The 25,700-nt window shown below is 48.7% G+C and overlaps 1 protein-coding gene across 4 annotated transcripts in view; it reads right to left on the bottom strand.

Annotated features, from left to right (window-relative positions):
- Nucleotides 1-25,700, bottom strand: part of LOC122388259 (PDF receptor-like) — an 80,918-nt gene that overhangs the window by 14,085 nt on the left and 41,133 nt on the right. For all 4 annotated transcript variants that reach the window (XM_043379170.1, XM_043379168.1, XM_043379171.1 and 1 more), the window contains exons 2-7: nucleotides 12,660-12,731; nucleotides 5,992-6,102; nucleotides 4,719-4,870; nucleotides 4,387-4,490; nucleotides 2,870-3,029; nucleotides 1,870-1,972 (exon numbers count right to left, since the gene is read on the bottom strand). In XM_043379170.1, coding sequence (XP_043235105.1) covers nucleotides 1,870-1,972; nucleotides 2,870-3,029; nucleotides 4,387-4,490; nucleotides 4,719-4,870; nucleotides 5,992-6,102; nucleotides 12,660-12,731 — 702 coding nt within the window. The remainder of the gene's footprint in view (nucleotides 1-1,869; nucleotides 1,973-2,869; nucleotides 3,030-4,386; nucleotides 4,491-4,718; nucleotides 4,871-5,991; nucleotides 6,103-12,659; nucleotides 12,732-25,700) is intronic.

The following is a 25,700-nucleotide window of genomic DNA, read 5'->3' as shown; positions in this document are numbered from 1 at the left end:
TGGCACCGTCCAGTCCCTTCCTGAGCCGTTCCTTGGTTTATACGATAGTCCGCAAAAGCCAGGATCGAGTGGGATCATCGTATATCTTTTCTCTGGGGACATGTGGTGGTCGGTTGTCGCATTTTTATATGTCACTGTTGGCCGGCTCTGAGGATAGTGTGGTCACACCGCTAAACACCACACATTAATTTAGTGACGCTTGAGAAAGCTGCCGATCGTTAAAATGGCTCAGTAACAGCACTGTGATTGTGCTATCTGGACAGAGACGAATTCAGCTGGAAACCACCAGTGGCCAGGTCAACCAGAAAATGGGTAATCGGTTCTGCAGTACAGAACAATTGTTCTGAAAATCACCGTTCAGTTCAGAAGTTCTTCGGAATGATTTTCGCAGTCGCAAAGTTACAGATTCGCTTATCTGTAACGTTGTGAATGTAAGGTATTACATTTCCGGGTAACATTTTATCTCTGTCATGCATAATGGCACTATATGCTTGCCTTACTTTGCCTTCCTTAGAGTTAAAAGAGAGCTGTGAAATGGAGTAGCAAATCTGCAATAAATCACAGACTGCCGGCAACAGTTAACTCCAGAAATGGATCCAAGTTTGACTTCCTGGTGCCAGAAGTTATAAGTTCTGCAGCCGTTTCGTCTCCCGTCACCCGCAGAATTCACAGTAGTGGGGCTGCTGGCGCGGCCGCGGTCGTGTCGAAAGCGACCCGGGTCGGGTCCGAAAGCGGTCCCCTCCGAGGGTCACAGGGTCCGACCTCCACAGGTGCGAGACATTAGCGGGGCCGTTAGATCTGTCAGACAGCCCGAGCGTCCCGGCCGTCAGGAAACGTCCGTCAGTCAGGACATGAACACGGCCAACCGTCAGAGGCGCCCGTTTTAGCTGTCAGAATAGATCTCATGTGTCAGAGCCTGTCTTGCCTTGAGTTGAACGGCCTAACAAAGTCAAACAGATTCCGTGTTTTCACCCAACATTAACTTTGACTGCATGATGTCCTTTTGGCTTTCATAATTCGGTGACCTCCACCAGGCCCGCTGATGAAGGCAACTGTTTTGGCGAGCTCTGGAGCAGCTCTTTTCATTCTAGCTACAACCAGGGCCAGGATTCAATGCCTTAGACTTGAGCCACACACCGTTGCATCGCGTGGTGGCCCGTCATCCAATCTCCATCACACCTACCATTCCTTCCGCCGCGTCTGTCGGTGTCTCTGACCCACGGGCCGGGTAACCGCCACTGTTCCATCCCAGCCCCGTCCTGTAGCGGTCACTGCAACCATCGACGCCAGGCTAGCCGCCCTCTTATCACCAGTACTACCCGACCAGCACAGCCGGCGCGACCAGCGAGCCAGCCAGCGGCCACCGGCGCACACTTCAATATCGGTTTATGAGGCCGGATTTCGGCGCCGCCCGCGGAAACGGAGCACTGATGAGTGAATTTAATATAGTTTGAAATAGTGTGGGTCACTGCTCGGCAGGCGCTGTGCCGGCTGCGTATGAAGCGGCGCGGTTTTAGGTCAGTGACCATATTGAGAGAGCACGTGACCAGAATAAGAGGGACCCATAACGGCTAAATTGAAAGTTCATAGCGTTTTGATTTATGAAACGGGAGTGTGTTAATAAAGGTGTTCTGTTCATGATGAAGGTGTTCATGAATTCTAACGCATACCAGGTTGACCCTTGAGCATTGAAAATCAAACGATATGAAGCTCCCTATCGAAAAGAATTGCCGCAGCACAATCCAAATACAATTTTGATTCCAATCTCTGAATTACAAAGTTCATGTGAAGCAGCATAAATCTTAACATTGGTTCTGAATCTGATGCATCTGATTAACAGCGCGGCGGGGCGACTGGTTCAGAACTGACCTGAGATCATGGTGTTCAGGTAAAGTCCTTCGATGAACATCCACATGAACATGGCGGTTCGTGCGTACTCCAGCAGAATGTAGAACGACTCACACACGTACGGCTGAAAACAGAACCGCAGGTCAAAGGAGGTTAGCACTGGATGAAGTACACACAATCCTCACACTTTAAACACAGAGCGGAATGCGAGTGTAAAAAAAAATGCAGTTCTTCAACCGCGGTATTTGCATTTTATAGGTAAAGCGAATAAAACATTTCGCATAAACCATAAAATCAATTGAGCATAAGAAAATGCAGTCGTTTTGAAAGTTCGCTGTATTTATGCTTATTGACAAAGTAATTATAAACAACGTACTTATCTGCAAAGAATGTTTGGAATGTCATCATTGCATCAAATAAGAGGTTTATTGCAGCTTTAATAGAAACAATACGGCGAATCACTCGAGAATAGAACGCCATGCCGGAGATCGGACATTGTTCATGAACTTCCACCGAAGAGAAACGTAATAAAGTCTATAAATAATACGGCGATCGTTGTGACGTCTGATCTCATACGAAAAGTTCTCACACCGTGTTACGTGACATTTTACGACGTTATGAGCCCATATCAGAGGAAGCGAACGACCATAAAGATACCCTGCCGTCATCCTGAAAACTTCATTGTTCAATAACGCAATAAATTGTAACAATATCCGGAGAGGAAACCGACCGAGGAGAATGTATGGTGGGCCACAAGAGACGTCTTTATATCGCATGGAGGTATCGCGTGTTAAAACTGCCGTGTTCATAACTCATAGTCGCTGCTATTCAGCGACACATTGACACATTGGGAGCACTGTCGCAAGGCTACTGTGCACACATCAAACATATAAAAGATTGTCAAATCCCAGAAGTTACAGACAGTAAACGGGCAAATCTTTCTCCCTCCCTTCCCCCTGCCTCTCTCTCTCCCTCCCTCTCCCTCTCCCTCTATCCCTCTTTCCCTCTCCCCATTTCTCACCGTGTTGTCGATTCCCTGGACGGTGACGCGACACTCTGAGTTGCTCACTCCTCCTCTGATCACCACTTGGTCCAGATAGAGCACCAGTCGCACCAGTACCTGAATCACCATGGCCACAAACAGGTTCCGGTGGATCTTGGTGCGGTTGTTCTTCAGAGACCTGGTGAGAGGGAGAGAGTGAGAGAGAGAGTGGGAGCAAGAGAGAGACAGAGAGACAGAGGGAGAGGAGGAGCAAGAGGGAGAAAGAGAAAGAGAGAGAGGGAGAGACAGAGAAAGAGAGAGAGAGAGAGAGAGAGAGAAAGAGAAAGAGAAAGAGAAAGAGAGAGAGAGAGAGAGAGAGAGAGAGAGAGAGAGAGAGAGAGAGAGAGAGAGAGAGAGAGAGAGAGAGAGAGAGAGAGAGAGAGAGAGAGAGAGAGAGAGAGAGAGAGAGAGAGAGAGAGAGAGAGAGAGAGAGAGAGAGAGAGAGAGAGAGAGAGAGAGAGAGAGAGAGAGAGAGAGAGAGAGAGAGAGAGAGAGAGAGAGAGAGAGGAGAGAGAGAGAGAGAGGAGAGAGAGAGAGAGAGAGAGAGAGAGAGAGAGAGAGAGAGAGAGAGAGAGAGAGAGAGAGATGGGAGATGATGAATATCACATTGTTGGCTTCTGCGGAAAGTGTCCAGTCGGCCCATTGTATAATGATCACCATTACCATATGTTCTTTTTTGCTAATGAGGTGAATCAATAAATACCTAAGTACGTATTATACTTACTCAGCATAACGCCGATCTGAATATAGCTACCGAGGTGTTATGAGCGGATAAACCAAACAAAGCGAATATCCCCACAGAGCTTAATAGGGTTGATATCATTAGCTCGATGAATCAAAGCATTGCTGAAACACATACACCAGTAAACATTTGACCCAGCATGACCTGATAGTTTTTGGGCCCCCAGCGACCACAGACTGGGGTAGTCTGGTGGACATCATCACCTCTACTGGATATCCAGAGAGGGGGTGAGCGGAGTCGCCGGGGGGCGGGGAGGGTAGACAAACGTCAGAGAAGAGGAGAGGAGGAGAGGAGAGGGGAGAGGAGGAGCGGAGTGGGGTGCTGACCTGGCAGCCGGGAGGAGGTAACGACACCAGCCGAGGTGTCACCGCTGATGAACGGCCACCCATCGCCGCCGTGCCGCCCTGACCGGCTCTCCATTACTGGGGCTGAGCTATCCGTTATAGGAGGGTATCACAGCCGGAGCTCCTTTGCTGAGGCTGAGCTATCCGTCATAGAGTCTCCCGTCCGTTAGAGAGACTGTTGTCATTACAGTAACGTATCACAGGTAACTCTCCATTACAGAAGCCATTATCCGTTTTAGGAGGATATCACAACCGGAGTTTCAATAAATTGGAGGACTTGGCAGCCGGATCTCCATTGCAAAAGCTGTTATCCCCACAAAAGAAACATTGTAGCACGCGTGGGTCGTGACAAAAACACCATGCAAGTAGGAGTACAAAAACATCCATGTCTGTAGGAGGTTTCAGCATACCTGAAGTGGAAAAAGATGAATAGCGACACGAAGAGGCTGGCCAGAGACAGAGACAGTCCGGCCACCTCCAGCAGACGGGTGTTCTTGGCGACGTGGATCTTTTTCTGAAAACATAAAACACATCATTCAGTCTGAAAACAGCACAATCAATATTGGGTAACGTGGATCTCACAAAACACACTCAATGAGCCTGATCTAACCAGCCAAGCGCGCAGAGACTAGTCTCACCGGGCCCGCACTGGAAGCCTACAGACCCGGACAGGGATTGTTCCCCACCAGGCCCGGACTGGACTCAGTGAGCACGCCCTGGACTAATGAGCACTGTTCCTCACCAGGCTGTCACCGGGAGCGCCTGCCGCCAGGTTGATCATCATGTTCAGCATCTCCTCGGTGTAGCAGGTAGCGTAGTTGGTCGTCCCGCTGGTGTCGTTCTCTGTCTGATACTCCCACAGGCCGTCCGGCTGACAGACCTTGTGTACCAGCTCTGCCAAAGGGAAGTGGTGTTAGCTGTTAATGAAAGGTGTCAGTGTCAGTGTCAACAAACAATGACAGGTGTTAGTGTCTGTTGGTGAAATACATGTGACCACATGGGCACTCACTGGTCCCAGCGATGGACTTATAGGGGAATGCGCAATCATTCCAAATGGATTTCGTTAATGTGATAAGCAATAAGCTTCACGCATTTCTGCTTCGAATTATCAATAACTCACGCTACTGAACTTCATGAAGCTGCTTGACTATGCGCACATATTTTAGCAGTCACCTTTCACCTTAATGGAGAATTGTTGGAATCTTTCTTCCGAATTTCATCAGAGAAATGCCTGGCCCACCCAGGCCTGGAATTCAAATTGAGGTGCTGTGCGGGCGCTTGAGCAGCTCCGACGCCTTTCCGCGCCCCCATTTTCATTCTACATGATGACAGACGTTCATCATGTTCGCACCATCAAGGGCGAGAATGCCTATCCATGGTCTCCTGCACTGTCATGAGTCTGCCCACGCAACCTTTCCACTGCATGAGAAGCATGCCCTGACTAATGCCCCAAACGTTCGCAAATTAGTTGCAAGCTAAGCCGAGCTTGCAACAAGCTCGGCTTAGCTGGAGGGCATCGGGAGGGATGGCAAGACAATATGCATGAATTAGACCAGACCTGATTTACCCCACTAATGTCCCCTTCCAAGTGAGTGTGTGCGTGTTCCTCACTAACGATGTGCGATTGAACCCTTAGCGGACAGTTTATGCTGGATTTGGCATTAACTATGGCTCTCTGTATCTACTAACCAAGTTAAATAATATCATACGTAGTCAATTCTGCTTCTTTTACGTTTTTTTTTTTCCTCTTCTTAGCAGGGAGTGTCGCGACTTTTTCTACTTTGATTTTGATTTTGGTGTTAACGTAAGGGTTCTGTGCGTCGCTGGGACTGAGGGTGGGGGCACTCCTGGTTGCCTGATCATGGGTAACGGACTATTAGAAAAAAAAAATTATGCTGGCTGTCAGCGGAGAAAATGTTTTATTGTTTACCTTTACAAACCACAGCCAAAGTTTTGATAATACCTAGTAACATTTATAGTACCGCACCATCACCACACGCAGTTTTGTGACTCACTTCTGAGATCGACGCCCTTCATGGTCCCGGGACAGGCCTGGGACACGGATGTGTTGGCTGGGGTCGGAGGCCAGCACAGCACGTCATCGAACGTGGCGTTACAAAACAGACCTGTCGGCGGAACACGGGTCAAACACGTTACACAATATCATGGATAGCACCTGCCGGCGGAACACGGGTCAACGTCAGACACGCTTTGCAATGTCATCGATAGCACCTGCCGGTGAAACGTCATGTCATGCACACTCTACATACAATATCATTTTATGGAATAGCTCCAGACCTACGACTCTAGTCAGGCCGGAACACAGCTTTTAAGCTCGCAAATCGCGTCTCGCTTCCCCCATTGCAATACATGGCATATTTTCAGCTCCCAACACGCAGGTCGTCTCGCTTTTACGCCGCGAAATCACGCCGGATCCCGCTCGGAAAACGCGAGCGAAACGCGAGCGAAACGCAAGCAAAATCAGTCCGGCGCGGGTTGCAAGCTGAAAAGTTGAATCTGTTTCAACTTTTCAGCTTCTCTGCTCGCGAAATACAAGCGTAATAGCGTCAGTAACCATGGAAACCAAATAAAGCACCTTGGCTTACGGCAATTTTAACTAAATACCGGCGTGGTCTCCTGCTTTCAGCACATCGGTATTCATTTGATTGACAATTTTATACGTAAAATGTATTAAATTGTTTAATTTTATGTTTCGATGTTTAAAGAAATCTTAACACATATCTTGTACTGCGGTCAACATAAAATGAGGAATCCGTGGATTTTTTTTTTCAAAAACCTCCCCTTCGTAATTTTCTTCAAAATCAGTAAACATAAATTTGATTAGAAAATTGTAACTTTTGCTTCCGTTCGAAAAATTATATGCCTGGCATGTAAAAATCGGGCTGTAGACAATTTTTGACATTGTGGTCCCATTGCTTAGATGTTCAGCGTTTTCAAGAGTAATTTCATCTATTTCCGTAAAACCACAACGACTTTGTAGACAAAACTTTTCAGAATGGCAATGCGGGGTAATTTTGCCGGTGCTAGTGGAACAGCTTTGACGGTGCTCTCAGGATCGCTATGCTGGAACGGCCGACTTGATAAGCAGTAGCGGCGAAACACCTTCAATTAAGGGGGGCACTGCCCATTCTTTCCATGCAACACCCATAGGGCTTATGTTACAATGGCAAAATCAAGGGGGGCCGGTGCCCCCCCCCCCTCCGTTCCCGGTTCCGCCACCTATGTAATGATAAGGTCGTCGTACCGAGCTGGTTGAGTTTATAGCCGTTGGCGGTGGCATGGCGGCACAGTCTGTCTCCTAGGCGCTCATCAAGACGCAGCTCAAAGCAGCACGACGAAGTTGCTAGGGATCTGCTCAAACCAAACTGATAGTCACATCTCCAGCTAGTAAACACTATTAACAACTCGTTTGCAGACATCGGAGGCCTATGAGATGTGAGGATTTGAGACTGAGCTGAGTAGTTTCTTTGATTGCTAAGAATTTTTTAATTGAAATTAGTCGATTATTTCCTGACTAGAATAAACAGTTAACGTTTTTTTCACCACAAATAAAATGCAAATGTTTGATTTAGCAGTGTATGCTAAGGAAGCGCATTTTCAGTTGTGCAGGAAAATGCTGAAATAAGACCTGAGTCAAAATCATTCGAAGATAAGTCCGACATCGAGTCAGCCTAAAAATGCGTTAAGGACACATGTCATTGATGGCGCTGAAGCTGACTTGCCCGTAACATAAAATCCAGGCCTCAAATTAACACCGGCCAAATTGCTCTACCCCACCGGCCAAATAACCCTGCTAGCGGGGCAACTTAGCCGCTTTGCAGACCTTTGTAGAACGACAAAATTCAAGCATAAGTAGTTGCTCTATCATTTTCAGCTTGCTGTATAAGAAAGTAAAATGAATGCTACACCTGCCAGCCTTGAGAGAGTGCAGAAGTATTGTCGCCAATTTCGAGCTACAGCGGGGGCGCGGGTTAAACAGGGGCGCGGGTTAAATAAGACTGCAATGTCATGTTAACCCTCGCCCGCACATCGGGGGAGGAGGAGGTTGCCATCCTCCCCCCCCCCCCCAGGTAGTTTTTCTGCTCTGCACTCAACATTTTTAGAGCTAGAAGCCTGGTTTCGTATAGCTGCTCCTCTATCCTTTCTTGATGTCCACTGAAAAATGTTAAGTTTCTGTGGTTTTTGGTTTCGGAGATATGACCTTGTTCTTCAGGTCATGTCATGACCCAAATGACAAATACCTAATATCTTGCGTTGGCTATGGGTCTTGTCAGCTTTTGACACCTTGATTTCGGCCTTTTTGCCAGTCTTACCTTCCACCTACCTACCATGGAACATGTTGTTCGACGATGTACAGATGTCAAGGTCAGGGTCAAGGTCAACCTATGTCATCTAAAATCATTGCAATTTAGGCAAGCTGAATTTACTTTTCGTGAAGTTTCTTTGACTGTATTTTTGGTAAAACCTTCTCATTTCATGATTTCATGTAATATGGACACATAACTAAACAATCGGTGCACACATCAGTACACACACATACACTCACAGACATGCAAACACATAGCATTGACCTTGACCTAACTTGACTTGAAATGACCTCAGCAGCAAAAACCTGGTCGGATAGTGTGACAAAGAGGTTCTAGCTGGCTTGGCACCACAAAACGGCATCGTCATCGGTACCTATATGATGAGCAGCGCACTTGATATCCAACGGTGACCCAAAACAGCAACATTTTTTAGTTTGACCTGACTTGGAAGGTCAATGACTGACCTGATAACCCTCGCCGGCACAGGCCATTTTGCGTCCTTCGACGGCACAAGGGGGGGGGGTTGGTACGACCCCCCCTCGCGTTTGGCCCCTGATCGAGCTAGAGCTTCGCGGAAAAAAACGAGCGTGTTGCCCGTCACGAGAGGAAGCCGATGGTACCCAATTTTAAGGTCCTAGGTCATCGGGTGACCTTCCAGGTCAGGTCAATGACCCGAAAACCGGGAAAATCGTGACCTGTTAGAAAGTCGTAAAGTGTGGCTTCTATGTGGTTTTCCGGGGTGCTGATCACGAATATCGTGTTAGTTTTGATCAGAGATGATGTCTTTAGGCATTTAGACCAGGTCGGGTCAGGTCAGGTCAGGTCAACCGGTAGGGGTTGTGACGGGTATTCGTAATAGGTGTCAACCGCCTCGGACAGCTTCGTAACATGTTACGAAGGCACCAAAACTACTTCGTAAATGTTCAAATGGTTGCTAAATACGAATTCAGCTCCAAAAACTAGCCTAGAAACATGTAAAACTCAAAAAGTGAAACGAGGTCACCAGAGGTCACCAAAGGTCAATGACCTGACCTGACCTTCAGGTGACCTTGACACCCACCCTAATGTATGGGAGCAACATCAAATCACATGTTGGAACGTTTGAAACCACGAAAAGCTTGCAAACGCGCGGCTAATGCGAGCCGACATACGCCGAATCGCGATTCCGGCCAAACATGGTCTCGGGAAAGAGGTCACAGGTCAAAGGTCATTTGGGTCAGGGTCATGAAATTTTCAGGGTAGGTGTAAAATTGAGCAATGCGAGGGTACTGAAAGTTTCGTCGCGATCGGCCGCTTTTTACGCGAGTTATTCGCGAAAAACCTTAGGGGGGTTGCATCAACCCCCCCCCCCTGTGCCGGCGAGGGATAAGGTAAAACTGGGTATCATTGAATTTGTCTCTTCCCAAAGAATCTTTTTGGTCTCTACCGCGAAGCTTTATCTCCAACAGGAACGAAATGGCGCGGGAGGGTAGCACCCCCCCCCCCCCCATGTGCGTTCTAGGATGGGAAAATGGCATGTGCGGGCGAGGGTTAAGTATATCCTGTGATAGTGGCGGATCCAGGGGAGAGCAAGTAGGGCATTTGCCCCTCCCAAACGGCAAAATTTTAACATTACGCCTATAGACGGTGCATGGAAAGAAACGCTAACTGTTATGGTTTGCCGCTCCCAAAACTCTGAGCTGGATCCGCCAGTGTCCTGTGATTTGCATAACGCAAAAGGAGAGACATGTAGTTTACTTACGGATGGTAATCGTTGGATTATTAGATTGAATGAATTGCTAGATTAGATTGAACGATAACAGTTTTTAGATTTGGAAGAGCGGTGATGTATTCGTTTGAAAAACTTCTGAATAACCGATTGTGACCATGATACGTGGCAAACAAATACTGACTAAAATACTAAAATTGACTGAACAAATTATAGTTAAGTTCCAATGTGGTATGATGAACTACCTGTGTGGCATGGCATCAACTGTTTTTAAGGAATTTCCTACAAAAGAAAGTAACATTTAACCTGTGCTGATTTTAATCAATGATCGAGGAGAACGTCATTTAAAATACCAAAGCTAAAAAAAATTTCATCGAAAGAACGCCGCATAAAATTTTATCATGAAACAGACGCATGGATATGCTAAGATGTCACGTGCAAAGGTCAAGTGTAATCAATAATCAACGCGTTTCAGCCGCGAGTTGGGAGCGCAAAGCGTTTTCCAAGCGGGACGCGTTTTCGACGCGAGTTGTGAGCTGAATTGCAAGTGAAAACACAGCGAACGAAGCGATTTCCGCGCTTGACGCGAGTTCGACGCGATTTGCAAGCGAGTGCTGTGTTCCGGCCTTAAGATGATAAACACGGCTTTAGAGACGCGTAGTGTACTGTTATTATTCTGCAAATGAGAACCCATCAAATATTTTTGGACGATGTTTTGAAGCGGAGAGACTCCAGGTTTGACTGTAATTCATTCCGTGCGAAGTTCTAAGTTCTAAAATTGCGGTAACCGCACCACTGAGAGTTCGTGCAAAGATCTGAAAGTTTTTATGAACGTAATTATGTCCGCATTTCCTTTCGAGTTGGGATAAATGCACCGAATTTTCAGAAATCCAAATGGTGCACTGCAAGCTACAGCTTCTTCCCATAATGTAGGTCGTAATCGTGAATTGTGGGCTTAGCGGCCCGCACTTCATCTTGATTAGGCACGATCTCAATGGTTATGCTTGTGGTAATTATTATGCATTGCCTGTGTATGAATATTGAATATGCAGTGATCACTTTGGCAAACGAATCTAGTGCGTAGGGGGTCATGAGCTTCATAGCAAATACATCCAATGAAACGGCAAAAATGACGACATGAATGAGGTCACATGCAAACTTTCTGCTGCCGCAAGAAATGCTTATGATATCATGCACAGATGTTATAACCGATCGGGCGTTATGATCACAGTCATTCTGGTGCCACAAAAGTCCAGCATCCAAATAGAAGAAAGCGATATTTCACGTCAAGGGTTTACTCATAAAACGGCCGACTGCCTCTCCATGGCAGACGGTGACGGTCGGAGCGGATATTGCAGATATAAACAGCACGGCCGGCGCTGCAGCCGATATTAGCACTAACGGCCCAGGAGGCCGGGCGACTGAAAATAAGTATACAGCTCAGTACATCCGGGCTAGAAAATAAAACTAGGCTGGCGTCGTCCTGAGGCGGAAGTCTCGCCAAGCCATGGATCTCACCAGGGACTCTGATCAAGCCGCTGTCTGTGGTTGATGCGACGCGGCATATCATTTATTCATTTTATTTTTGATGAGCCAGTAGGCAAAGTATAACCAGTAGGCCAGTGAGCCAGTGGGCAATGGTCATGAGTCACGACCCCTTTCCGGATATCGGACATGTTCCCATGTCCTAGAGTGTTCCTCCATGCGGGTATAGACTACAGCGATGCATAATTTCATGACTTCCTCAAGCTGCATCGATTGCAGATTGAAAATTCACATGAAGCTGATGTATGTCATCATTTCGCATCACATTGCAATGCGGAAGAGTCGATTTTACCCATTTCGACTACCAATTTTGCAGCGCCATTCTGCAACTAGTTGAATCCATGAGTTCCGCAAACAGATCCTCTGAAGGTCGGGCCCGCATGATGGCAGCTATATCACCTGTAGCGCCTCTCCGACCTCTCGCCTCCCCTCGCTCTGGCTTCCCGGCGCCGTGGCTCTGTTCTATGAGGAAGTGCTGCGGAAATTCCCCGGGGTAGCGCAGCGGGCTGCGCTCAGGAGCGGAACAGGCCCGCCACCGGCCCATACAGCCGTAATGGAGGCGTTCGCGCATCGTAGACACAGGGATGAATATCAGCGGGCCCTGCGCAGAGGCTATGAACCGAGTGTTGTGGTGTGTGAAGGAAAGTGATGGAAAGAGATAAGGTTTTCATAGACGATTTTAAAAATAATAGGTGGTGATAGCTATTCATCTAGGCAAGCTTTTATAACATCCACTTTTCTTTTCCCGCTTTGCCCGCAATGATTTCAGTTTTCAAAACTAACTTATCCAGGATGAATAGGCCACTTGTAGGGCGAGCACCCAGCCGTGCAACTGCCCAACTCGAGAAACGGAACACACCCAAAGGCCAGGCCGGACCGCTGCACTCGACCTTAAAACAAGTTCAACAACTGGCGGTCGAGTGACTTTTCTGCACACAGCCACAGATAACAGTAGTACTACTGTTATCTGTGACACAGCTAAAGACAAGCAGCTCATTTACAAACCAAGGAAAGGCGCAGCCTGAACTTTAGACATTGCGAAGCTAGTACAATGTTGGGGTCATTGCAGGCTGCAAACACAGAGTTTCTCGGGTATTCTTACCGGGTGGCATCTCTGCATTCCGATAGCGCTCCAGGCACTCCAGTTCCTCTGGACACATCTCCGCCATAATTCCTGCAACAAGGAGAGACTCAGTTAATGAATTGTGCCGGAATCTCGACGGTCATTCATTCGTTGCTAATGGGCTTTTTACGGGATAAGGAAAGCGTATTCTGAGAGTGAGCAGGCTGAAAATAATGTTGCTTCTAAATGCCTGTAAATTAATTGAACTAAAATGGCCTGATGTGCCTATTCCCAGCGGTTATGCAACGGTAGACGTGGCATAAAACAAACTACTCTTAGTAGGTGCGGCATTTACCAGCATTATTTGTTGGGATTGCTTCTCTAAACTACCATACTGTTACTGGATTTATATGTCTGATGTTTTGCAACGATGCGCATTCGAGATGAGACAATTCTTCTGTGTTGTGACTGATGTATGTATTCATATCATATTTTGCAATCATTGTCGTCATATGTACAATGCTAAAAATACAAGTGTTTATTGCATGGTCAAGGACCATCAACCCATCCAAAATATCCCACATGACACTAAAGACATTTGAAAACGGCGATTGTTTGTTTTGGCATGTTTTGTTGGGTTTGGCCCTTTCGGTTTGATACGACCATTTCAGAGCCGGAAGGATTATAGAAATTAGGGGAAGACATTGGTCTGGGCAGTGGGCAGGCACCATAGAGAGTCGCCGGGGCTGAGCCCGTCCGAATGGCCCCCCCAGGCACTCTCTGCACCCGGCTACGGGGTGCGCTCCCTCGGGAGTAGCGGTGCCGCTTCAAGGGAGCAGCCCGCATGAGATAAAGTTGCCTGTCCAGCCTGGAGTGGGGATTGCGGCGCGGAGGAGAAGGATTTCAGCTCCCTGAGGATGGAGACAATGGACGGGGTTGGTAAAAATAAGTGATTTTGTTGCTCCAGATTATAGCCACCCCAGTACCTGCCACTGCGGCACAGTATACGTGCAGGCGCTCACTACTAGCGCCATCTCTGGGCCGGTGAAAATATTACGTGACGCCGCGCCGTCCGCATATCAACCTTTGCCAAACACATCACGCCACGGCGTTTTTTCTTTTTCCAGACATATTTATAGAGTTCATCAATTATGTATATCACAGCTTAGGAAGCCAGACAACGGATCCTCCAAAAGCGCCACCCTCTCAGCACTTCCTTTGATCTTGACGAGTCGAGACGGAAGGCGTCCCTTCACCGCAGGACCAGGGCAAAGGCGTTATGTAATCCGATTGCCGCTGACGCCTGAGTCTTCCCATGCCCCACAACATTAGCACGTGATAGTCACAGGGCTGGGGCCGGCCGGGTGTCCGGTTGGTATTGTTGATGACACCCTGAGGTCATTATCGCCCCCTCCTGCCCCCCCCTCCGTCCGGACCCCCGACCTTGCCGGACCTGGCCTGTCAAGACGCCGCCGGTCGGCCAATCGAACGTCGCCTCTAATTTATTATGCATGCGACCGCATTCAAATGAGTGCGACAGTTGGCTCGGCTGGGCATCGCGGCGGCACGCGGTACGTCTGTCTGATGCTGGTTCGGCACATCGCGCCACAACGGCCGCCGCCGCGCCGCTGCCGCCGCCGCCGATATACCATCTCCGGTCACCGACTGTCTGGGTAGCCTCAGAGGCCCCGCCCGCTCCCCACGACCCTCTGAACTCTCCGCGGCCGTCACCACCACCGTGCTCGTTATGCAGACCGATCACGACTCACAGCAGCTGCAGCGGCTGCCCCAAATGGCACGCGGGCACCCTCAGCTGACACAATCACCGGGAGTTATCTGATGCTGCTCGGCGTGGTGCATGGTAAGACAAGCTGACGGCACTGGGGGCATGTCACTTCAGCACGAGGTGCCTCACATAGAAAGTCGCCACACGAGGCGGGAGACCTCTGAGGAGAGACGACACACAACCAGAGGAAATAAATTAAAACAGCGACTTCTGGAACAAGCGCTGATGATCAGTCTGCGATTCATCACGCTTAGCGAAGGGAAGGGCGATCTCCGATAAATGTCTATTAATTTTGAGAAATGATGTCAGACGTGAGGAGAGGCGCGGTCCGGTCGTCATAGGTCGCACAATGAGAGCTATGCAAATATGGACAAATTGATTTGCTGATTGATACTTGACCCAGCTGATAAATGATAGTAGCGGCACACGAAAGTGGCAATGAATGAATCTGGTTAGTGTGTGTGTGTGTGAGGTGAAAAAGCAAGGAACCAAGCTGTTTTCTCTCAAGTAAAACAACCTTGGGGTTCAGAATAGCGAATCCTTTTGTATTCCGTGCATGGAGCATTTGGAGAACTCGCGTGTTTATGTCAGCCCTGATTCGAGCCGAGTCGACATTTTGTCGAAGGCCTGTCTGTCCTGATTTTCCAACAGCTGCAACCGGATTGGAGTCCTCTTTCTCTGTCTTTCTTCACTCCTCTCTCTCTCTCTCTCTCTCTCTCTCTCTCTCTCTCTCTCTCCCTGTCTTTCCCTCTCTCCCTCCAACCTCGGCTGGTAGTTCCGATAAGAATGCTACGGCTACGCACCGCTGCACCAACAGAGCCCCAAAAACAACAACACAGGGATAGAGTGCGGATTGGGAACCTACCGCTCAGAACTGAGCCGTCCCGACCTGACCCGACCTGACCTGCACTGACCCAACCTGACCCAACCTGACCCGACCTGACCCAGCCTGACCCGACCTGATCCAGCCTGACCCGACCTGACACAGCCTGACACGACATGACCCGGCCTGGCCCAGCGTCCCAGGATTCCGCGGCTAGCAGGCGACGAGGCCTTACTACGTCCCAGACGTCACTGGTTCGGAAGTAATGGGACCGCGTCTCCGGGAAAAGAGCGTGGTGAAAGGTGTAACATCAAAATGCACATATGCATAGCCTCGCTATTTGCCGTGTGATTCGATATGCATGATAGATGTAGCACCTATTTAGAAATTCAAATAGCAAATGGATACGTGAAATTCGATTTGCTTGAGTGGCTGCCAGAGCAAACTTGCCTGCATAACAGGCTTACCTCAGCCGGTGTAGGTACAAAATATGTCCCCCCCATCCCCCATCGTCAACCTGTATTTCTCATCAGTGTTGCAGTGGCGCATAACAAAGATATCCCAGAAGCCGCCTTAGTCATTAACCAGGCTTGGCCATATTTAGGAAAACGAAATAAAGCAAAATTAAGACCAAAGGAATTATGTAGAAATGAAATACCATATTATATTAGAATGAGATGTGCATTGTTCATTTTGTAGCTATAACAATAAGAAGGTATCATTTATGAGCAGTTTTTGTTCATATCATATTCTTGAAATGAAAATATTTACCTTGAAATGTTATAGCAGTTATCGAAGTGAAAAAATCAAGGGATCTCAATAGCCTTGAGTTAGAGGATTTCTTTTAGCATATATGTTGTTTGATAAATGGTTCTTTTCTGTCTCTCTTTCTTTCTTTCTTCCTCTTTCCATGCCCATCCCCATGCTAATCAGGCTCCCGTTCCAAATGACCTCCTCTGAGCACACCTGCCCCAGTGAGGCCCCAGCTGACGACCTGTCGAGTGCCCCAGCGCGGCGCACCGCCACAATGGAACACATGTGCCGACATGGAAAACACCGCTGCCGCAGGAGCTCTGGGGCGAACGTGGCGCGATGAGGCGTCGGTGAGGTAGTGGCGTAGATGTAAGACAATTGTAGATGTGGAGGGACAGTGGTGCTGACGTAGGTAGCTAGTCTGAGAAGGGATGTATAGTCGGTCAAATATGTATCTTTCCCGGCCGGCCCTCCCCTCGCTGGGCAGGTCGGTAACTTGGCTGAATCCGCCGGCCGCTGCGAGTACTACGGAGGGGAGGGGACAGGTTGTGCGGTTGCCGCGTCGGCCAATGAGCGCGGACCTGGCGAGCGGGCTGGGGCCAAGGCGTGTTGACCTAATATGGTCAAAGGTTCATGCCCTGCGGGTATGGTCTGCGGCCAGCTGGCCCACTGATTGAGCCACAGCACCGGGTCGCGGAAAGGTTTCGATAGGTATCTGAATTGGAGAGTGGAGACCGTTAGCTTGAACTTGAGTGTAGTCGCTCTAGGTTTGAGATGCCGGGACCAGGGTCCTGCAACACCATGATCCTGAATATATTGTGTGGATCGGGTGGCATTCAGATGAAGTTGAAATTTATCCCATTGACTTATAATGGGGAGGTTGTGAGATTGACCTGACCTCAGGTCATAGATAAAAAAAAATCCGAGACATACATTTTGTGGATATTGTCACCCTTACTAACTCCTGAAAGTTTCATATCGATCGGTCAACAGTTGTAGCTTTGGTGCAAGTTCAAACTTTTTGTGACGTTAGGTCACTCAAACCGACCTGTTGACCTGACCTTAAGTCATATAAGGTCAAAATTCGCACACAGTATGCGCAATAGATGGAAAAACAGGTATGCAAAATTTGGTGGCGCTGCACGCCGCCGTTTTTCGGCTATCTGCGAAAAACCTGGGGGGGCGCAAATCGCCCCCCCCGGCCCGGCGCAGGTTAAGATTTTCAGTAGATATGGCTTAACGCTTTCCCGTTAATGCCAAAAAAAAAAAATGAAAAAAGTTTTTGCTTTATCAAAAAATAACCGGTCATAATTCGATTAAATATTTCTCTTGCGCTAATCATCATATCACCAAGCATTCGATCGTATCAAGAGCAACCATCTTAATTTTTAGGTCAGCGACCCCTGTTGAAACACCAGATAATCCTTTGATAGCTCATAGCACTCAGTCTACAATTTACACGGCGCATGCGTTAGGCGGCACGGGCGGACATCGATAGCAGCGCCTCTATCGGTCACTAGGGAAAGCTGGGCTGTAGGCGACGATATACCGGCTGAGTTGTCACACTTTGAATAGGTTTATAGCCATCCGTCTTGTGAAAAAGTTGAACTTTTGCCTTTAATATTTCTACAGGCAATTTTAAAAGTGTCTTCACATGGATTACAAAACCGTTTAGATTATTGTATTCACTTCAAGCCTTCCCTATTGTTCTTGATGATGCGGGAACTATTTCTAATTAGTGTTTCTAGCTTAGTAAAAGAACATACTGTGCAAACGATGAAAAAAGCATAAATGGAAGATTTTAAATGCAATTTTCTCTAACAATTAATGGTAAATTCTCTACATATCAAGGAAAAGGTGCATGCTATTTGATAATTTAAAGTTCTTGGGGCCAGTTGTTTTCTTCTTTTCTTACGTCGCCCCAATGGCCGCGAATACACTTGTGATAACGCCTATCGGAAAGCACAGCCATCATTAGACCATCGCGCTGCCCTCACATTCGTTAGATTCCTAACGCATCCGCTTGCTCGCCTCTCCCGGCCAGACCCGCCGGAGCACCCGGCGGCGAGGCCGTCCAGTGCTGGTCTGCGGTCACTCTCCAGCCGGCCGCTGTGTAGCTCCGCCCCCCGCGCGTGACGTCACAGGGCCGCCAGAGCCGCCAGGGCAGCTGGGGTGTGGGCTCAGCCAACTATCGAATCCAGACCGTAGCGCCACTTGGCGGCCGGGAAAGATACATATTTGACCGACTATACATAGTGATGATCGACATGTCTGATCGATAGGTTCATGCGCAGTAGGAGTCACTTTTCTGCGCATATAGTTATAGATAGAAGGCAAATGATTTATTAGGAAGCTATGACAGGCACGTAGCTAGGATTTGGCCAAGGGAGGGGCGGAGGAATCCCGGGGGCCTCCTTTCTACAGAGGGCCTCCTCCCTAAAGGGGCCTCCTTTCTACAGAGGGTCTCATGCCTACATAATTACATAGGTATACAATATAATGCAGACTTTTGTTCAGCTTTCATATGGCCAGCGCACTGGTATGTTTCTTTATTCTAACCGCTGCAGCGGTAAGAAACATACGCATATCACAAGTCTCCGAGTGGCATGGTAACTGGCAAAAAAAAAAAAAACTCGGGCGCCGCCGGCGGCGGCGGCGTCGGCCGGACCGCAGCAGGAGGGGGAGGATTTGCGAGGAATGGGTGGATACTGGATGACGGCCAGAGTAACACTTGGTGTATTATCATATATCTTTCAAGCGCTTAACCGTATTCCGGGCGGGCTCTGAAAGACTCTGAATCGGGCGGGGGCCTTTTTGGCCCTCGTCAGAACTCGAAAAGCACGAATCGTAGCGACAAACGGCTACGGCGTTTGATAGTTCGTTGAACGACTTACAACTTTTGTATACAACTTTTTTGGGTCAGGTCAATATTGAGGTCGCCAGAGGTCATAACAAATAATATGGTTTATAACGACCTACATTACATAGTTAGGTCAACTTCAAAATCTGACTTAGGAAGGTCACGCTGGGTACCAATCGGGGCGTCATGACCAGGCGAACGGTTTGTTACACTAACAACTATTTAGCCTCATCATGTCGTGATTTATTGGCTAAAAACTGTTGATGACCTCACCTCGCCTCAGATGATCCTTCCCGGTGCCCCTGTCAGTAAATGCCACCTGGGTGCTTACAGATCAGCTAGTCTGACGCAATTCAGAAAGAATTGGGTGATTTTGACTCGTTTACTCGAAGCAGGACACAGTTGATTATATTTTCCAATAGGCTTGTCACGATTCTGACCTGACTGACGTCTGCAAGATTGAACTATACGGTTATCAATTCTTTCTGTGTGAATGATGCCACGTTTACTTGCTGTAAGTAAAACATGGTTTCGTTAGTAAATTTTCCTAGGCCCAGGTGGTTTGCTTCATTTACGCCGTAGATGAAACAAACAAATCGATGGATAGGTATATATTAATTTCCCGGTCAAATAAATTATTATGAGTTGTGCGAAGCATGGCTATGGGAATATCATCACGGTCTGATAAATGGTTTGGGTAATTGCATGCATCGTAAAAATACCAACACAGCCACAGGTAACTATATATTACAGAAAGGGGCTGCTGTGTTCATGCATTAACCCGCGCCCTGCCGGGGGGGGGGGGGGGGTTATACACCCCCTGCAGTTTACCGTGAATATCTCAAAAACGACGGCGCGCCACACTTTATCCTACATCATTTCCACATATGTTGTGAAAATTTCAGACCCTGGTCACTTAAAGTCAGGTCACCAGGTCAGGTCAAATGACCGCACTACATAAGTTTCAATGTCTGCCAAAGCTACACGGAGTGACCAAACGCTTTGAAACTTTCAGAGATGCAAATGCACAAGAGCGACAAAATGCAAAAAATGTATGTCTTGGAATTTTGATATGGCACCCGTGACCCCTTTTTATAACCCTGAGGTCATCTCAGGTCACCAATGGTATCTGACTTTTTCGCGAATAACTTTTGATAGAGGCATGCTAGAGCGATGAATACACCTTAGTTGTGTTTGGCTCGACGATACGGATGGACTGATATGGAACTTAGCCCTTATCGGTCAGGTCGTGACCTTGACCTGAGGCCAAATTTTCAAGTTGGCCTTTCAAGCTCAATTGATAGTTCATTCCACACGTCTTGACGAGAGGAACACGATGCTGGTAAAGGGAAGTTCGTGCAAATTTTGAGACGAAAGTTATTGCCGAAAACTGGTTTCCGAAAATATCGGCTATTTTGGCAGTTTTTACGGCCACTGCAGGTAAAACCGTTGACGGCACCCGGCGTGATTTCTCTGAGCGCATTTATACAAATAATTTGTTTACATAGGATAGGGCCTTCTGTTTACAGAGGACCTCCTCCCCTGTCCCTTCCTACAGTGGGCGGCGACGCGGTTGGGAGTCTATTCTGTACAGTTTCCTGAGTTCTCAGTTCTCACTATAGTGAGAACTGATAACTCTCTATAGAGAGTAGCAGGGAACAGAAGCCGGAAGGTAATTTGCTTACAGTGGGCCTCCACTCTATGTACTTAATATACGACGCGACGCTGTCTTTGACTACCGGGGGCCTCCTGCCCACAGAGGGCCGCTTATCTACAGAGGGCTTCCTCTCTACAGATTGCCTCTTTTCTACAGAGTGCCTCCTCTCTGCTAAGGGTGTCTTTCTCTCCAGAGGGCCTCCTTTACAGAGGGCATCCTCTCTACAGAGGGCCTCCTCTCTAGTCTCTACAGGGACCTCCTCTCTGCAGAGGGCTTCCTATCTATGTAGGGCCTCCTCTCTTCAGAGTCTCGTCTCTACACAGGACCTCTTCTATACAGAGGACCTCATTTCTGCGAAGGGCCTCCTCTCTTCAGAGGGCCTTCACTCTACAGACGGCCTCCTACCTACAGAGGACCTCCTTTCTACTGAGGGAGTCCTCCTCTACAGAGGGCCTCCTCTCTTCAGACGATCTCCTCTCTACAGAGGGCCTCCTCTCTGCTAAGGGTGTCTTTCTCTCCAGAGGGCCTCCTTTACAAAGGGCATCCTCTCTACAGAGGGCCTCCTCTCTAGTCTCTACAGGGACCTCCTCTCTGCAGAGGGATTCCTATCTATGTAGGGCCTCCTCTCTTCAGAGTCTCGTCTCTACACAGGACCTCTTCTATACAGAGGACCTCATTTCTGCGAAGGGCCTCCTCTCTTCAGAGGGCCTTCACTCTACAGACGGCCTCCTACCTACAGAGGACCTCCTTTCTACTGAGGGAGTCCTCCTCTACAGAGGGCCTCCTCTCTTCAGACGATCTTCTCTCTACAGAGGGCCTCCTCTCTTCAAAGGGCCTTCTGATTTCAGACGGTTTCCTCTTTACAGAGGGCCTGCTCTCTACGGAGGGCCTCCTTTTTACAGAGGGCCTCTTTTTTACAGAGGGCCTCCTTTTTGCAGCGGGCCTCCTCTCTACAGGGGGTCTCCTCTCTAAGGGGGCCTCCTCTCTACACAGGGCCTCCTACCCACAGAGGGCCTCCTCTCTACTGAGGAGTCAGAGGGGCCCTAGCGGTCAGACACAGACACTAGTGGTTATTCACAGGAGATTAGAAGGGTCATAGCTGTCACTTGTCAGGCTGGTCAGTGGGCCCTGAATGTTCTGACGTCATTTTTTAGATTCCCGCGTGAATTTCGTTCGCCTCCGACGTGATTTTGGCCAACGTGGGCCTTCGGCCCACGTTTGATTCAGGCCGAAAGGATTCAGGCCAACGTGGGCCTTCGGCCCACGTTGGCCTGAATCCTTTCGGGGGGCCTCCTGAAAACCCCAAGGGAGGGGCGGGCGCCCCCTCCGCCCCCCCCTTGGCTACGTCCCTGAGCTATGAAATGAAACAAAAGCTATGGAGTTTCGACAGATGCATGCATGATGTAATTGAGAATGGCAGATGCTTCTACCATAGATGGAAACGTCTTGACCGACACAAAACCCGGTCCTCCCAGACAAAAAAGCAGTTTAGTGTTCACTGCTATCACCGACCCTTGGAATCTTTTTGGTCAAAGCCTACTAAAATAAGTCAAAACATCAAAAATAGTTCACTCGGAAATCAGACACGCTTAGTGCGTTTGTTGGTAGTTGATACCTACTGGCCTGCGTCCAAGCGGCGGCCTTTGGTTGTAAATGAAGTTGCGGTCCGGTTTCAGTCCAGCTGTGCCAGCATAATAGCCGCATAGATTTCCACTGTTGTTCTTAGCGATAGCGGATTTCACGGACGCACACAGCTGCCTGTTTGCTGTAATTACTATAATATCGCGCTCCAGCAGACACATTTGGCGTTTAATTAGCTGAAGGTCCTAGAAATGTTCAGCGAAAACAAGCAGTCCCATTCCAATATGAGATATTATAACTAAGTCGCATTTGTGTACTATTTAACCCGCGCACCGACGGGGGTCTGCGCCAACTTAGTACCGACGGGGGGGGGGCGGATGACCGCCCCCCCTGAGATCTCGAGAACGAAGCAAGATAGCGACAAGCGGTAAACGGCATCGGATACGCACGGTCAAGATCTACAATTTTTACTAAGGTCATTTTCAGGTCAGGTCAAAGATGACGTCACAGGGGTCGAAAAAGTCAAAATGGCGGCGCTAAATATGGAGAGAGTTTTTCTCGAATAACTTTCGAATTAGTCAAGATAGGAACAAACTAAGGGCATCATCGTGATCCTCTCGTCAATCCGCATCGAATGATATATATGTTGACCTCGAAAGGTCAAGGTCAAAGGTTGACCTCAGGTCACGTGACCTCGAGGTCATCATGTATATCATTCGATGCGTCTTGACGAGCTGAACACAATGAGACCATCCACGCGTCTGTATCTTGTTCCTGTACGGAGTTATTGGCCAAAAACCTTTGGTGACCTTTGATGACGTCACATGACCTCACAGCTGCCCAACAGCAAAACAGACCTCAAGGTAGTGAAGGTTGATCGTATATGAAGTCATGTATGGTATATGGGGCCATTCCGACCCGTTTTAGTGGTAAAAACAGGGAGTTGATTTTTCCCCCATTGACTTATAATGGGGAGGTCGCGAAATTGACCTGACCTTAGGTCACCGATATCAAAATTCCGAGATATACAAATTGTAGCTACTAATGACCTAATAACATCCTGCGACTTTCAAAGGCCTCCGACATCTACTGTAGCTCTGGCACGGTGACAAAGTTGCAAAAAAGTGACTTGAGGTTGGGTCATTCAAAGTGACCTGGTGACCTGACCTTGAAAGGTAGGAGGTTCAAACTTGCACACCATGTGTAAAATTGATAAGGGAATAGTCATACCAAATTTCGCGGCGCGCTTTCCCGCTATTCGCGAAAAACCTCAGGGGGGGGGGGCGGATATCCGCCCCCCCCCCCCCGTCGGTGCGCGGGTTAAGAAAGGACTTGCTTTGTGTCACGCGCGATAGTGTGTTTGAGCGAAAGATAGCGACATACAAACTTAAAAAAAGAACAGATAAAGGGAGGAGGGGCCAAAGAGGGAGCGAGATGGATGGATAGAGACACACTGAACTCGTAATCGAGCATATTTGATTGACCGAATCCTCAATATAATCTGAATAAAATGACAAATTAGCGAAATTCAAAAACTCTCTTAAACTCTCTTAAATGAACTCGTAATCATTCAATACCTACATCCTACACATACTCAGCTACCCTGTGTGTTAGCGTGTCTGATGCCGTCCTGAGCGGGATACCAGTGGCAGTAACAGATTAGCCCTGTTCCGGTGCTGCACGGTTCGGCCGGTCCCGCCGGACCGTGCTGAATGATGACATAGATATGACGTCACTGAACACTGATATGACATCACTGGTCGCACAGAGACACACTGGACACCGGGGGAATGACCTCTCCCTTTTTGCGCGCAAAAAGTCGAGCACAGAACGTGGCATGCTATGAATCTGCTCGATATATATGAACAGTCACTGTTGATAGATGATTTGCTACATGTCGAGAGAAAAAAGAACGATGATCGGTGATGGTATGGTAAGAAATGACGACGGACGAAAGGGAATGCTGGCATCACACTTCTTTTGATAATTGATACGTACTGCTGTAAAGCCCCGGTACAATTATTTAAAAGCGCAAGATCACACATGCTTACCCTATGCTCATATCTCTAGCACAGGGCGTTTACATCATATACGTACTCTACATAACAGAGCATCATCAAATAATCTCCAGAAGAGCGTACCACTCCAGCAGCCTTCTCTGCGAACCCTCTCCGACCCATCAGTCACTTTGCCGCGCCGGTGCCGCTCAAAGCGGACATCTGCTTATCGGCCGCGATACCACTATCTGGCTTGGCACGTGTGCGGTGTCAGCGTCGCCGCCAAGGCGTGCGGCTTCACCCATCGTTCGCGACGACCCCCCATCCCTGTCGAGGAGGGGGGGGGGGTGACGTCACCTCCGGTCAAACATGCCTCTCATCCTCCGCCGTCCGCTCGGCCCTCTCACCGCGCGCATATCACGTCTTCGTCGCCGTGTCGCCTCCCGCAGTACCTCGCGAGACGGCGTCACCGACCGTCGCGCGGCACTGGCGACCATTAGTATCGTCTCGGCCCTGAAAAGGCCACGTCACGCCGCCACTGACCTACTCAACGGCGCCGACAGTGACCCCGATGGCAGCGGCGGCGGCGGCGCGGGTGGCGTGGCCTTGCACCGTTTCCGGAGCGTCACGCGTCGCGCGCCCGGTCGATTCGGGCTCATCGAGGAGCGGGGGTGGGCGGGAGGACGAGTGGGAGGGGCAGGACAGTGTTGACCGATCACAGGAGACACAGCAGAGACCAGGCGAGGAGACAGGGGACGCAAAGGAACACGGAGGGACGGACCGACTGCGCCGGCTGCGTCGGCTGCGTCGGCTGCGTCGCTGCCCGTTTTGGCACGTGCACCGTTCTGGCGGCGCGCCACCGCGGCCGGCCGCGTCCTCCGCGCCCGGTGATTGAGTGCACACCGCTGGGTGGTACTGACATGGGCGGAAAGCGCCACTGCCAGCCGGCCAGGCGGCGCCCGCTTTCGACACGACTCCTGCGAGTCGTTAGCGGTCGGCGAGCACGCCAGTGAGGTTCATTACGGTGTCTATTCTTGTCTGGCCGGAGATCACAAAGTTGCGTGATGTGGAAAGTTTGTGGCCTGCGCGATGTAATGAATACGAAGGTTAAGCTCCTAAGGTCGTTAGCAAATATTAATGCATTACTGTTTAAGGATTATTGTTGCAGGGCATCTGACTAAATATTGTAGAGTCCTAAATACCACTAGCCAAACTGAGAAATGAGTATTTCATTAGCAAGGAAAAATCGATGTTATTGCGTCAGTGTCACTTTGTTGACTTTGCTAGCAACTCAGGAGTCAGGCGAGCTCTTGGCCTTGCTAAATATAGTTAACCATAGACCTCTGTACACCTATGTGTACACACCTCTGTACACATAGACCTCTGGTGTACAGAGGTCTATGAGTTAACGAATGGGTCTGCGCAATTTCATCCTTTGTTACCGTGTTCCAACTAAGCATGAAACTTGCGTATGAGTCTGCTGAAAAATAGTTAGAAAGCACTCATACACGCCTCGCAAGTCAAACTCTGCATCCGACTTGCAGAAAAACGAACACAATCAACTATTCTTCTATTTTTGTCTAAGATAATGCATGATTTGTAATGCATTTAGGGAAAGATTAC

The sequence above is a fragment of the Amphibalanus amphitrite genome, unplaced genomic scaffold (assembly GCF_019059575.1).
Source record: "Amphibalanus amphitrite isolate SeventyFive unplaced genomic scaffold, NRLGWU_Aamphi_draft 000315F_arrow, whole genome shotgun sequence".
In the NCBI taxonomy this organism is placed as follows: Eukaryota; Metazoa; Arthropoda; class Thecostraca; order Balanomorpha; family Balanidae; genus Amphibalanus; species Amphibalanus amphitrite.
This window is presented reverse-complemented; position numbering and strand designations above follow the sequence as displayed.